We start from the raw sequence: 12981 nt of genomic DNA on the forward strand, positions 1-12981 counted from the left end.
TAAGCTCTTGTCCCGTGCCTCCGTAGTTCCCCTCACCCTACTAATAATGATGCATCTTGTTGTACCTTTCCTCTCTCAAAGTGCAGGGTGAATTGCAACATGTTACGATCACAATGTCCACGTGGTTCCTTTACCATAAGCTCCCTAATCAAATTTGGTTCTTTGGACAACACCCATTCCAGAATTAACATTTTTCAAGAGGGCACAATTACAAGCAATTCTAAAAGCACCTCATTAGTATTTTCCAATTTCCCTCTCTTGAGATCAAGCACCAACCTAATTTTCATAATCTATCTCCACCCATCCCACTGATGGTCGATTCATCTCACTCTCATTGGTGGGGAGATGCTCAGCATCCTTACCAGGATTACCAGCCTCCGGGACAGATACTTTTCCCAAGCAGTAAGGCTGATAAATATCTCTACCCTCTAACCCACCCTTCCACAACACTAAACACCTCTGCTTTATCATTTCCCGTCTGTCATCTTATATGCAGGCATCCAATGCCGAGCGTCACTTTATGAACATACAATCAATTCGTGCACAGTATATAAGCTGTGGATGTCCACAAATCGGTGGTCCTGTTATTGTGGCAAATCACCACCAAGTGGCAGTGTTGTCCACAGAAGGGAGAGGTTTACAACGATAGTGAAGTGGACTGGAAGCTAACTGCAAGTGGGTGAAGTGCCAGACCTGCCCGAAACCACTTTCCTCACCAATAGTCAGGGTCCCAAACAGTCCTTCCATTTGAGGCAACTTTTCAGCATCGTGACTGTTGGGGTCATCCACTGTTTCCGGTTTTCCAGTTGTGGCCTCCTCGACATCAGTGAGACCCGATGTAGTCTCTGCATACTGCACTCTGTCCCGCTGAGTTTCTGCAGATGTTGGAGATGCAGAGTCACAGACACAAAATGTTGGAGGAAGTCAGGAGGTCTGGTAGCTACTATAGAGGGGATGAAGCAAAACAGAGATTTCCTGCCGAGACCCTTCATCAGGACTGGAAGTGCGGAGAAGCCGGAATAAGATGGAGCGGGGAGTGGAAAGTGTCCAAGCTGGTAGATGATAGGTGAAGCCAGATAAGAGTGAAGGTGAGTGAGTGGGGGGGGGGGGGAGATGAAGTGAGGCGCTGTGAGGTGGCAGGTGGAAAATGCAAAGGGCTGAAAAGGAGGAATCTGATAGGAGAGGAGAGCGGACAATGGGGAAGAAAGTAAAGGGCAACTAGAGGGAGACGATCCGCCGTGGAGAAGAGAGAAGTGAGGAGACATAATGGAAGAGACTGGCGTGTGGGTTGATGAAATGAAAAGGTGGAGATAGAAGTTAAAGATATCGATGCTCATGCTACCCGGAAGTAATATGAGGTGTTGCTCCTCCAACCTGAGAGTGCACTCATCGTGTTAGTTAAACAATGAAACGGAAGGGAGAGTGGATTAATAATTTTCCCCTGGGATCCCTATTAAATCAATCCTCTCTCACCTTAAACCAGTCCTCTCTGTTTGTTGATTCCACAAAAGTGGGGTAAAGGAAAAAAATAAACATAGAAAACCTACAGCATAATACAGGCCCTTCGGCCCACAAAGTTGTGCTGAGCATGTCCCGACATTAGAATTTACGAGGGTTACCCATAGCCCTCTATTTTTCTAAGTTCCATGTACCTATCCAGTAGTCTCTTAAAAGACCCTATCGTAGCCGCCTCCACCACCATTGCCGGCAGCCCATTCCACACACCCACCACTCTTGAGTATAAAACTTACCCCTGACATCTCCTCTGTACCTGCTCCCAAGCACATTAAACCCGTGGCAGCCATTGTAGCCCTGAGGAAAAGCCGCTGACTATCTACAAGATCAATGCCTCTCATCATCTTGTACACCTCTATCAGGTCACCTCTTATCCTCAGTCGCTCCAAGGAGAAAAGGCCGAATTCTCTCAACTGCGCACTTTCTCCGTTTCTGTACACTTATAGTTTGGAACACCTGCATAATGTCGGCCTCATTAGTAAGTCTTCGGAATCTGTTGAATTTATAACAGTGCTAGTGTACAGCAGAGAGTCAACTCAGGCCTGCTAAACCCTACCACTGATTCTGTTCCACGACTCTCCTTTTAAATCCTCCCCTGTTGTTCCCCTCTCGTTCTCCCTGCGAAATGGGTTGCAGTCACCACTTTCTGGGGGAAGAGGTTCCCCTTGAGTTATCTGCAGACTGAAGAAGACGAGCTGACTGCAGTTCTCTCCAACATGTTCTTCGCCCCTCTCATCTCTGGACTGATGAAGAATGACTTTGCTAGTTAACCTCCTTATTCACGACTCATTTCCGTATTATGGGTCATTTTCCCTGCTTCTAAAATTTGTTGAAAACACCCCTGTCCTTTAAAGACTGAAAGCAGAATGGGGAACCACCTGTCGGATGTTCAACGAAGCAGGGTCAGAAACCCGAGGGAAGTCTACACAGGGCAGAGAGTGGGGCTTTGGATTCTGAACGTATGATGAGAAGGGAAGCAGCAGCGGGGCGTGGCAACGAATGACAGAGTAGCAACATTTGGAAGCTGATTGACAGAGAATATAATTTGGTTGTCTGACTGATGGCACAAACAATGACTGTGGTGAGGTGCTCCACTGGTTGAGGAACATGTATGTGTTGGGAATGGTTTAATCTGCTGGGGGAGTTGATCGTGTTTGGTTATCCCGTAATATTATAGCTGGATGGTTATTATGGATTGTCCTATCTGAAATAATGTATTGATTATCATATAATATGTAAGATTTTGACACTAAAACTGTATCGGGCTTGAATTTATGGTACCTTTGTGAAGTGATGGGCATTCATGAGTTTGTATTTTAAAGCAAGATTTTGGTGAATGATATTTGCCATTTGTTTGTACCTTTGTGAGTAATCAGATTGAGTAAAACTGTTGCAGGATCCTGGAATGTGTTGGGTTGTGTCTGCTTTCTCTGGCATTTTCTGCACTAACTGCCTCGTTTGTTAATATTTCATGTATTTTTTGATGTTTTCCCCCTTTTGTCAAGCGTCCTTTATTTCTGCAAGGAACCCCTTTGTTTTTTGGGGAGAGTCACCAACTCTCACTCCGGTGCTCAAGGCTTCCTTGTCACCATCTAGTCTACTCAGATCGTTGGGATGTCTCGCATGGAGGGTCATACTCATTCCACTGGTTAATGTTTTCTTCCAGAGTGATGATTTATTGTTCTGAGTTGGCCTCACATGTACGTGTTCTGGTCTGTATCTCTTATCACGATTGCATATACACACATGGAGTGCTGAATCCTGTTCATTTTTGATGAAAATATATACTTAAAAGTTTTATCTGTTTTTCTTGTTGTTTTTTATTGAAGTTCATCGTCAAAGAAACATTTCCAGAAGTTGTATTTCAGACATTGTAGATATATATCATATAATCATATATGTCACAAATCTCAGCATTGAATATATCTGAGGTATACACTTATAGAAAAGAGTGAAAGAAAAAAAAACAAGCAAAACGAAACGAAAAGAAACTATGTACAAGTAGGGAGTGATTTTTTTTTAACAACATATTAAATGATTTGTGAGAATAAAATCGGGCCTATGAGGCATTATGTAGTTAAACCATTTTTCCCAGTATGAAGCAAATTGTTCCAGATTATGATTATCTTCTCCATTTTGTAAATGTCCATTGTAATTTCCATCCATGCATTTAACCTTGGGCTCTCCTGTGATAACCATTTCCTAGTAACAGTCTTTTTACCAGCCGCCAACCATATATTCATTAAATATTTATATTTTTGCAACCATTCTTGAGGTATATATCCAAAATATATGGTCTTACTCCCCAAAGGTATTTCACATTTAAAGATGTCATGTCGGGCATTGTGTATCCCCCTCCAATAGTCTTTGATAACAGGGCAGTCACAAAAAATATAATAATGATTTGCATTTCGATTTCCACAGTTTCCCCAGCAAACCGCGAGGTTACTATCATAATGGGATACCTAAGAGGGTGTAATAAAATATCTTATCAAGTTTTTCCGTCCGAACTCCCTCCATTTCTGTGAACTGGTACACTTCCATTGATACCTCCATATTGTTGTCCATTCTTCCTCACATATAATTATCCCTCCTTCCTTCCCCCATTTTGTTTTAATGTATGAAGTCAAATGTATTTTAAGATTTGACAAATCCTTATTCATGCTTGAAATAATTCTACTACCGCTATCTGAATTATATGCTTTTCTAAACAGCTCTAACATGCACGTACTTGCCTTGGTTACAATTTTAAGCATCCTATTAACATACTGTCGCATCTATATATACTGATAAAAATCTTGTTTTTCTAAATGTTTCTCTTTCAGCATTTCAAAGCTGAACAGTGTTCCTTCTTTCATTATGTTGCAAAGAACTGTTATTCCATTAGCTGTCCAGTCCTTAAATCTAGCATCCAATTTATTTGGTGTAAAATCCGAGTCATATGCACACCATTTAAGAATTGCAGTATCTCCCTCGAGATTATATTCTTTTATAGTAGTTTTCCATATTTTAAGAGTCAATTTCACCCATGGATTATTAATAGTATTTATGTACCTTTGCAAGTTATTATCAGCCAAAATTGCTTGTACGGGGATGGGAAGTACCCGCTCCTCAATGTTTTTCCATTGAGCGTCATACGATGGGTTGCTCCAGCATATCACAGCTCTCAACTGTGCTGCAAAATAATAACCTCTAAGAGAAGTTAGGCCACATCCACCCTTTTCCTTTGCTAATTGCAAAGTTTTGAGATGAACTCTAGGTCTTTTACCTTGCCAAATATACCTTGATAACATCTTGTTCCATTCATTGAATTGATTTTGATTAATCTCTATTGGTAAGGTCTGAAAGAGCTATATCAGTCTGGGCAGTGTATTCATTATAATAGACTCACTCCTTGAACTGAAACTAAAAGAAAGGAATCAGGTTCCATCTTGCCATCTATTCCTTATTTTTTTTATATATACAGGCTGATAATTACATTCTGATAATGTTGCCTAATCTTTTGGCATAATGATGCCCAAATATTTGAAAGACCCTGTTTGCCATGCCCGGGGTTATCTACTTTCAATTTCTCTTGCTGGGCTATAGTAATATGAAAGTAATTGGGTTTTATCTATGTTGATCTTGTATCCTGATAATTGACCATATTGTTCAAAGGATTGCATCAATCAGGTAAATAGATCAAAATGTCATCCACGTAACAAGCCGATTTATGCTCTGTCCCTTTACTAGTAATTACCCATTTTGTCTCATGTATTGAGCTAATGGTTCCAGATAAAACGCGAGGAGTAGTGCTGACCATTCACAACCCTGTCTTGTGACCCTTTCTAGGGTAAGACTATTTGATTAAATATCCATTGATTTTAATCCTAGCAGTAGGGTTGTCATATCGTGCCTGTATAGTTTTAATAATTGTTATGGAAACCAAATCTATGTAAAACTCTGTAAAGAAATTTCCAATTAACCGAATCAAATGCCTTTTCAGCGTCCACGCTTATCACTATTGCTTTGATTTTACTTTTTTGTATATATGATCCATAATGTGAAGTATTGTGCAAACACGAGGAAATCTGCAGATGCTGGAAATTCAAACAACACACACACAATGCTGGTGGAACACAGCAGGCCAGGCAGCATCTATAGGGAGAAGCTCTGGCCGAGACCCTTCGTCAGAACTAACAGAAAGGAAAGGTACTAAGAGATTTGAAAGTAGGTGGGGGAGGGGGAAATGTGAAATGATAGGAGAGGACCGGAGCGGGTGGAGTGAAGCTGAAAGCTGGAAAGGTGATTGGCAAAAGTGATACAGAGCTGGAGAAGGGAAAGGATCATGGGACAGGAGGCCTAGGGAGGAAGAAAGGTGGAGGGTAGCACCAGAGGGAGATAGAGAACAGGTGGCATGATGGGCAACTCAGTATGTCAGGGATGGGGTAAGAAGGGGAGGAGGGGCATTAACGGAAGTTAGAGAAGTCAATATTCATGCCTTTCTTTCTCCCTTATCACTATTGCTTTGATTTTTTTTTGTATATGAATTTGTATACAAGTTCCCTCTCTTCAGCAAGAGTCATTCCTTTGCCGCCCGGCTGGCAGTTTCCGCAGCCGCAACCCCCGCATTTTGGCTCGCATGCTGCACCAATACTATCCATTTCCGATTTCCACGCTCGATTTCCATAGCGGTTTTCTAGAACACGAAAGATGACATCTGCAGTTTTATAAGTTTTGAGGCGAAGGTCTCTTCTGACTTTGTGGTCAAGACTGTCCAGCAGTTGAATCTTTTTCACCTCTCTTGCACCGGTCGGCTCTCCCTGCCTCTGGAGTGCTTCCCAGTCCTTTCTCCACCTGTGAAAATCACGTCTGCTGCCAGGAAACTTGGGAAGGGCCGTCGGTTTCAGTCTGATGGCTGGCGTGGGAAAATTAGAGGAAAAGCCCAACGCCGTTGGTGTTAGTATTTCAGCATCCTCCTTTCTCCTTCCTTCCTTTTTCAGGACTACAGTTTATTGCTCTTGCTGTCCCAGCTCAAAGCTCACAGATTTCTGTTTCCTGGTCCTCCAGTTTCCGAGTCAAACAGTTTTGTCAAGCAGTATTTTCACTGCTCCCTTTGCACATGTGCAGCTTCCACACTCGAACGGGACTGAATACCCGAAGGTTTTAACCGGATTCCATTCAATGACCAAACAACTTTCCTTCTTTTCCATTTTTTATTTTTATTTTCACAAGTGTGGCATTTCATAGTTCTTAGTTATTAGTCAGTAGTCATAAATAATCAGTCATGTCAGTCATTAGTCTAGTCAAGGATAGTCATAAGGCAGTGGCAGTAGCAGTAGCATCAGCATTAGGATTAGGTGAAAAACTGGCTGCCTCTCGGACTTCGGAGACAATTTTGGACGTGCACCTCCGTTTCTCTACTGGACCGTTATGATTCCAAACTGGGTGAACTCTCTCGAAGGTTCGCAAGCACTTCTTAAGCCTTGCGCCATTTTCAAGAAGTGCCTGCATGCGATGATCCCGATGGCGGAGTTAAACCAAACGCAGTGACAGCAGTGTTCCTTTCCCTGAAACAGTATCAACAATTATTTAAAGTTCGGCATCTTACCGCGGGTTGTGACGCTGCTCTCGGACTGCCACTGTGACGTTGCGGGGTCCGCCCAAATGTTCTGGGCAGAAACCGCCCTCAGACAGTAGGTTCCGTCCTCTCTGCCAGTGAATTCTTGCTCTTCCTTGATACCTTCCTGAAACTCAAATTTGACTTGACAATCATGCACATTTGGTGGAGATGGCCGAGAGAATCTCTTCCCAAAGACTGAGCAGGTGATCGGCCTCTACCCAGTGTGAACTCGCTGGTGTCTCAGTAGATTAGATGACAGCGTGAATCCCTTCCCACAGTCTGAGCAGGTGAACGGCCGCTCCCCAGTGTGAACTGACTGGTGTGCCAATAGTTTGGACGACTGTGTGAATCCCTTCCCACAGACTGAGCAGGTGAATGGCCGCTCCCCAGTGTGGACTCGCTGGTGGTTTTGTAGATCAGATGACTGAGTGAATCCCCTCCCACATTCTGAGCAGGTGAATGGCTTTTCCCCAGTGTGAACTCGCTGGTGTCTCTGTAAGGTGGATGAATGACTGAATCCTTTCCCACAATCTGAGCAGGTGAATGACCTCTCCCCAGTGTGAACTCGTTGGTGACTGTGTAGGGTGGATGAATGACTGAATCCCTTCCCACAGTCTGAGCAGATGAACGGCCTCTCCCCAGTGTGAACTCGCTGGTGTTTTTGTAGATCAGATGACTGACTGAATCCCTTCCCACATTCTGAGCAGGTGAACGGCCACACCCCTGTGTGTACTCGCTGGTGTGCCTTCAGTGTGGATGAGCAAGTGAATCCCTTCCCACAGTCTGAGCAGGTGAATGGCCTCTCCCCAGTGTGAACTCGCTGATGTACCTTCAGTTTAGATGAGCAAGTGAATCCCTTCCCACAGTCTGAGCAGGCGAACAGCCGCTGCCCGGTGTGAACTCGCTGGTGAGCCATTAGATCAGATGACCGAGTGAATCCTTCCCCACAAATTCAGCAGATGACCAGCCTCTGCCCCGTGTGAACTGACTGGTGTGTCCACAGGTGGGAAGACCGACTGAACCCCTTCCCACTCACAGAATAGATGAATGGACTTCCCCAGTGTGTAGCTTCAGTTGAGATTACCGAGTGAATCCATTCCCACAGTCTGAGCAGGTGAATGGTCTCTCCCGTGTAAAATGATGGACGTGTCAATTGATCAGATGACCGAGTGAATCCCTCCGCAAAGTCTGAGCAGGAAGGATGGCTGATTGAATCTCTTGCTCCTTAAATATCTAGACAGAGACAGCACAACTGGTGTGTTGAGTTTGAATTCCCATAGACAAATTCCTGGTCGATTTTAACCTGTGAAAAGATTTAAAAATCCATCAGTGGGTGAAGGACAACATTTGAGATGAGATCACTTGAGTTGCCAAGGTGTGATCCGATATCACACTGTTACAGTGAAGCTCAACACAAGTTGGAGAGAGAAATCACCTTCTAACTGGGCACAGTACTGGTATCTGGAACGACCCTCAAACTCTCTGATGGTCTATAAGAGTGGGACACTTATGCCATCTCCAATCTGTGACTTGGCTCTGTTTGACTCTGTCCATTTGAATTAGTCCCTCTTCCCACTGAGCTGAAAGGGTGTCTGGCCCCACGGTAAATAAACCCTCTCACGTAAATAGCCTTTGTTGACGTGCAGCTGGGGTTTCCCTTTATGTAATGTTAATATAAAGTGCCACAGTTTCAATGCCATGTCAATATCTCCTGACCTGGCTGGTGGCATAGTGGCATCAATGCCAGACTTCAGGATGAAAGGTCCCGAGTTCGAATCCAGCCGGCTCCCCTGCACGCATTCCATCCGTGCTGGGTTTCGAGCTGGTGATCTCTTTGGAATCTCACCCGGCAGAAGTTTCCCCTCATGTTCCCCTGAATGTTTCACCTTTCACACTTAACCCATGGCCTCTGGTTATAGTCACACCCCATCTCAGTGGTAAAAGCCAGCTTGCTTTTACCCTATCTCTAACCCTCATAATTGTAGTATACCTCCATCAAATCTCCCCTCAATCTTCCACATTCCAAGGAATGAAGTCCTGGCCTGTTCAATCTCTCCTTATAACCCAAGTCCTCCAGATCTGGCAACATCCTTGTGATGACAAGGAAGGGGTGAGGGAGAATTGAGAGTGAGGGAGAGAGGGAGCAAGAAGGGAGGGCTGGAGTAATCTCGGGATTACTGACTGTGCCACGCGGCAGTGACAGTAGTAATGGAATGAGGTGGAGGATAAATGCGTGGCTGAGGGATTGGAGCAAGGGGCAGGGATTCAAGTTTCTTGATCATTGGGACCTCTTTTGGGGCAGGAGTAATCTGTACAAAAATGACGGGTTACACTTGAAACCTAGGGGGATTAATATCCTGGCGGGAGATCTGTGAAGGCTACTGGGGAGACTTTAAACTAGAATGGTTGGGGGGTGGGAATCAAATTGAAGAGACTAGGAGAGAAGTGGTTAGTTCACAAATAGAGAAAGCTTGTAGACAGTGTGAGGAAATCTAGGAATAATGGTGCATATTTCCCTGAAGGTGGAATCTCATGTGGTGAAGAAAGCTTTTGGTATGCTGGCCTTTATAAATCAGAGCATTGAGTATTGGAGTTGGGATGTGATGTTAAAATTGTAGAAGGCATTAGCGAGGCCAGATTTTGGAGTTTTGTATACAGTTCTGGTCACGAAATTATAGGAAAGATGTCAATAGAGTACAGAGGAGATTTACCAGAATGTTACCTGGGTTTCAGCACCCAAGTTACAGAGAAAGGTTGAACAAGTTAGGTCTTCATTATTTGGAGCATAGAAGGTTGTGGGGGGACTTGATAGAGGTATTTAAAATTATGAGGGGATAGACAGAGTTGACGTGGACAGGTTTTTTCCATTGAGAGTAGGGGAGATTCAAATAAGAGGACATGAGTTGAGAGTTAAGGGGCAAAAGATTAGGGGGCAACACGAGGGGTAACTTCTTTACTCAGAGAGTGGTAACTGTGTGGAACGAGCTTCCAGTGGAAGTGGTAGAGACAGGTTTGATTTTGTCATTTAAAAAAAATTGTATAGGTATATGTACAGGAAAGGAATGGAGGGTTATGGGGTGAGTGCAGGTAAGTGGAATGAGGTGAGAGTAAGCGTTCGGCACAGGCTAGAAGGGCCGAGACGGCCTGTTTCCATGCTGTAATTGTTATATGGTTTTACCGCGTACGATTCTGGTCTCCATATCCGACAGCGGGGAGCTTTAACACATACCGGAACCAACTGCAGCTCAACCCCAGCTGATGCGGGTGTTTCTCCTGTTCAGGTGGCGGTGAGGAAGGGGTTAATCTCGGGTTTGTGTAAATCCAGGGCCGGTTGCAAGTGGCAAAGGGCCGGGACCGAGCCGGACAGCTGGAGGCTCCGGGCTCTCCAGTCTTACATCCCTGGTTTTAGTTTTGCACTGTGTCGGGATCGCGGGATCAGTTTGTTGTGGTTCCCCAAGCTGGGAGGGTGGACGTGGGTGAAGGGGGCCTGTCTATGTGTCGGTGTGGGATGAATGGTCAGAAGGGTGTGGGGCCACTGGCGGGACGGAGGGTGGTTGGGGTACTGTGAGTGATATGGATGAGCAAGGGGTAAATTACGTTGTCAACGAGGGTGGATCTGGTCCAATGAATCAGACAGCTCAGCTCGCATGTCCTTTCAGGAGGCCACAATTCTCTCATCATCTTAATCACTGACTAATCTTCCTGTTAACATTGAGTTTGTTACAGAGCCCCAGAGCCTGGGAATGGCTGGGTGGTAGGAATCAGAGGGTGATGGTGAGAGACTGTTTCTTAGTGACGTTCCCTGAGGTTATGCCCATTGCTACTTGTAATCTATGTCAATAATTTGGTTGAGAAAGTACAGGGTATGGGTAGAGAGTTTGCAGCAAGTTCAAACAATTAATGTTTTTGAAAGACAGTCAGTATAAACACTCCCCTCTCTTTCCCTCTCCCCACTCAGAACTGACCAAAAGCTGCATCAGAGGATGTAAGATCTTGAACTGAGTGACCACTGTGAGGGAATGGGAGTGGTTTCAAAGGGCTGGGCTGCTGGAAGCACATTACCAGACCGGGACTGATTGCAACTGGGTCTGACAGAGACATAACTGGTTCTTCTGGGCACATTCAGTCTCACTCCCCACTATTACCTACCTTCCTTTGTACAGGTATGTAATATCTAAAGGACCAGTGTTTGAGTAAACGAGACTCACCAAACATTCTCCTGACTGAATCACTGGAATCTCCGAGTCAGATTGGTTTCTCTCCAGTCGGTGCTCTCAGTCCTCGGGCTGGTACACTTGTTGCTGTTCCCTCGTCTTCAGTCGTGGTTTGCCTCCAGTTGGTGTTTTTCTTCCAATAAATCTCTCACCACAGGTCTAACTTTAACCAGAGAGACAATGAAGCACATTAATAATGAAAAGGAGAACTAAACTTTTCTGCTTAATGTTACTAAGAACAAAACTCACTGAAATTTAAACACTGAAGGCAGATTTAACGATCTCAGTGAACAATCTTTTATTGTCCCTCACATCTCACAGAACGATATGGGATAAGAAGGAGCCATCATTCAGTCATGGTAAGACATAAGACAGAATTAGGTGATTCGATACATCTGGTCTGCCCATCATTCAACCACGGCTGATTTTTATTCCAACACCATATCCCTGTCTTCCTCCTGTAAACCTGAAGCTACTCAGCAATCATGAATATATTAATCTGTCACAAATATATCCAAATTGGAGCCTCAACCAACCTCTGTGGCAACAAATTCCACAGATCAGACACCTTAAGGCCAATTTATTTTTTCTCATCTCAGTTTTAAAGAGAAGCATCTTTACTCTGAGACAGTGCTGTCAGATCACAGACTCGCTGTCTAATGGAAACATCCACTCCATGTCCACTGTATCCAGGCTTTTCAGCATTCAGTAGGTTTACTTAACCATACATCCCTCCACCACCCCCACCATCCCTCTGAACTCCATTGAGCACAGGTCCAGAACCATCAAATGCTCCTCATACATAAAGCCGATCATTCCTGAGATTGCTTATGTACACCTTGTTAGCAACAACTGTACTGAACACATTTCCAGGAATAACAAACAAATTGGTACCAGGATAATTTAAAGGGAAACATTGTGCTTTCTTTTGTGTTCTACTATCACATGTGTTGGCGCGTGGCCAAGTGGTTAAGGCGTTCATCTAGAGATCTGAAGGTTGCTAGTTCGAGCCTTGGCAGAGGTTGCATGTGTGTCCTTGTGTCCAGATCAGCACATCACAGGAAACATTCTCACCCCGAGACTTCCCAGTCTCTCGCTAAAGCAGGCAGTGAAATCAAAGATCCCCACAATCTGGGACGTTCTCCTTTCTCACCCACCCCAGTCCGGGAGAAGACACAACAGCCATAAAGCTCCAGGTCAAATGTGAGGAGCCTCAGGAAACGAGGCCAGTTCGGGGGAAGTTAATGGGACTCAGGGGCCAACATCAGATTTCCCCAACACAACATGGAGTATGCGTGACCACCCACCTGGAGATTGTGAACATGCACAAAGAGATTGTTACATCTATGGTTAAATGGGAGGGGCAAATGGGATCACGTGACTGGTGGGGTCTAACATCCCAGGCATAGTTTCCAGCTTCCTAGTACTCTGTGGAAATAAACAAACTTGCCCCTCACATCTCCTCTCACCTTAAATGTGTCAGACATTTCAAACCCCCAGGAGAAAACATACCCTCTGTCCACTCTACCTATTCCTCTCGTAATCTTGTAAACGTCCATCCAGTCTCACCCCAGCCTGGAGAAAACAACACAAGTTTGTCCAGCCTCTCGTTATAGCTCATGCCCTCTAATCCAGGGAGTATCCTGGTAA

The 12981-nt window shown here is 44.6% G+C and overlaps 1 protein-coding gene across 2 annotated transcripts; it reads right to left on the reverse strand.

Annotated features, from left to right (window-relative positions):
- Positions 1-5287: 5287 nt before the first annotated feature.
- On the reverse strand, positions 5288-12861 carry LOC132387437 (zinc finger protein 239-like). 2 transcript variants are annotated; one of them, XM_059959794.1, is made up of 3 exons: positions 12844-12861; positions 11326-11494; positions 5288-8420 (listed from the first exon to the last, which is right to left on the reverse strand). In XM_059959794.1, exon 3 carries the CDS (start codon positions 8031-8033, stop codon positions 7332-7334), a length of 702 nt encoding a protein of 233 aa, XP_059815777.1. In that variant the 5' UTR covers positions 8034-8420; positions 11326-11494; positions 12844-12861; the 3' UTR covers positions 5288-7331. The 2 variants fall into 2 exon arrangements, with proteins under 2 accessions (XP_059815777.1, XP_059815776.1); XM_059959793.1 differs by lacking the exon at positions 12844-12861 and adding an exon at positions 11581-12425.
- Positions 12862-12981: the final 120 nt, after the last annotated feature.

Source organism: Hypanus sabinus, unplaced genomic scaffold, assembly GCF_030144855.1.
Source record: "Hypanus sabinus isolate sHypSab1 unplaced genomic scaffold, sHypSab1.hap1 scaffold_1857, whole genome shotgun sequence".
Lineage (NCBI taxonomy): Eukaryota > Metazoa > Chordata > Chondrichthyes > Myliobatiformes > Dasyatidae > Hypanus > Hypanus sabinus.

Excerpts from the sequence above, each read along its gene's own strand:
- LOC132387437 (XM_059959794.1), bottom strand. The coding sequence starts at position 8,033 with ATGGCTCACCAGCGAGTTCACACCGGGCAGCGGCTGTTCGCCTGCTCA.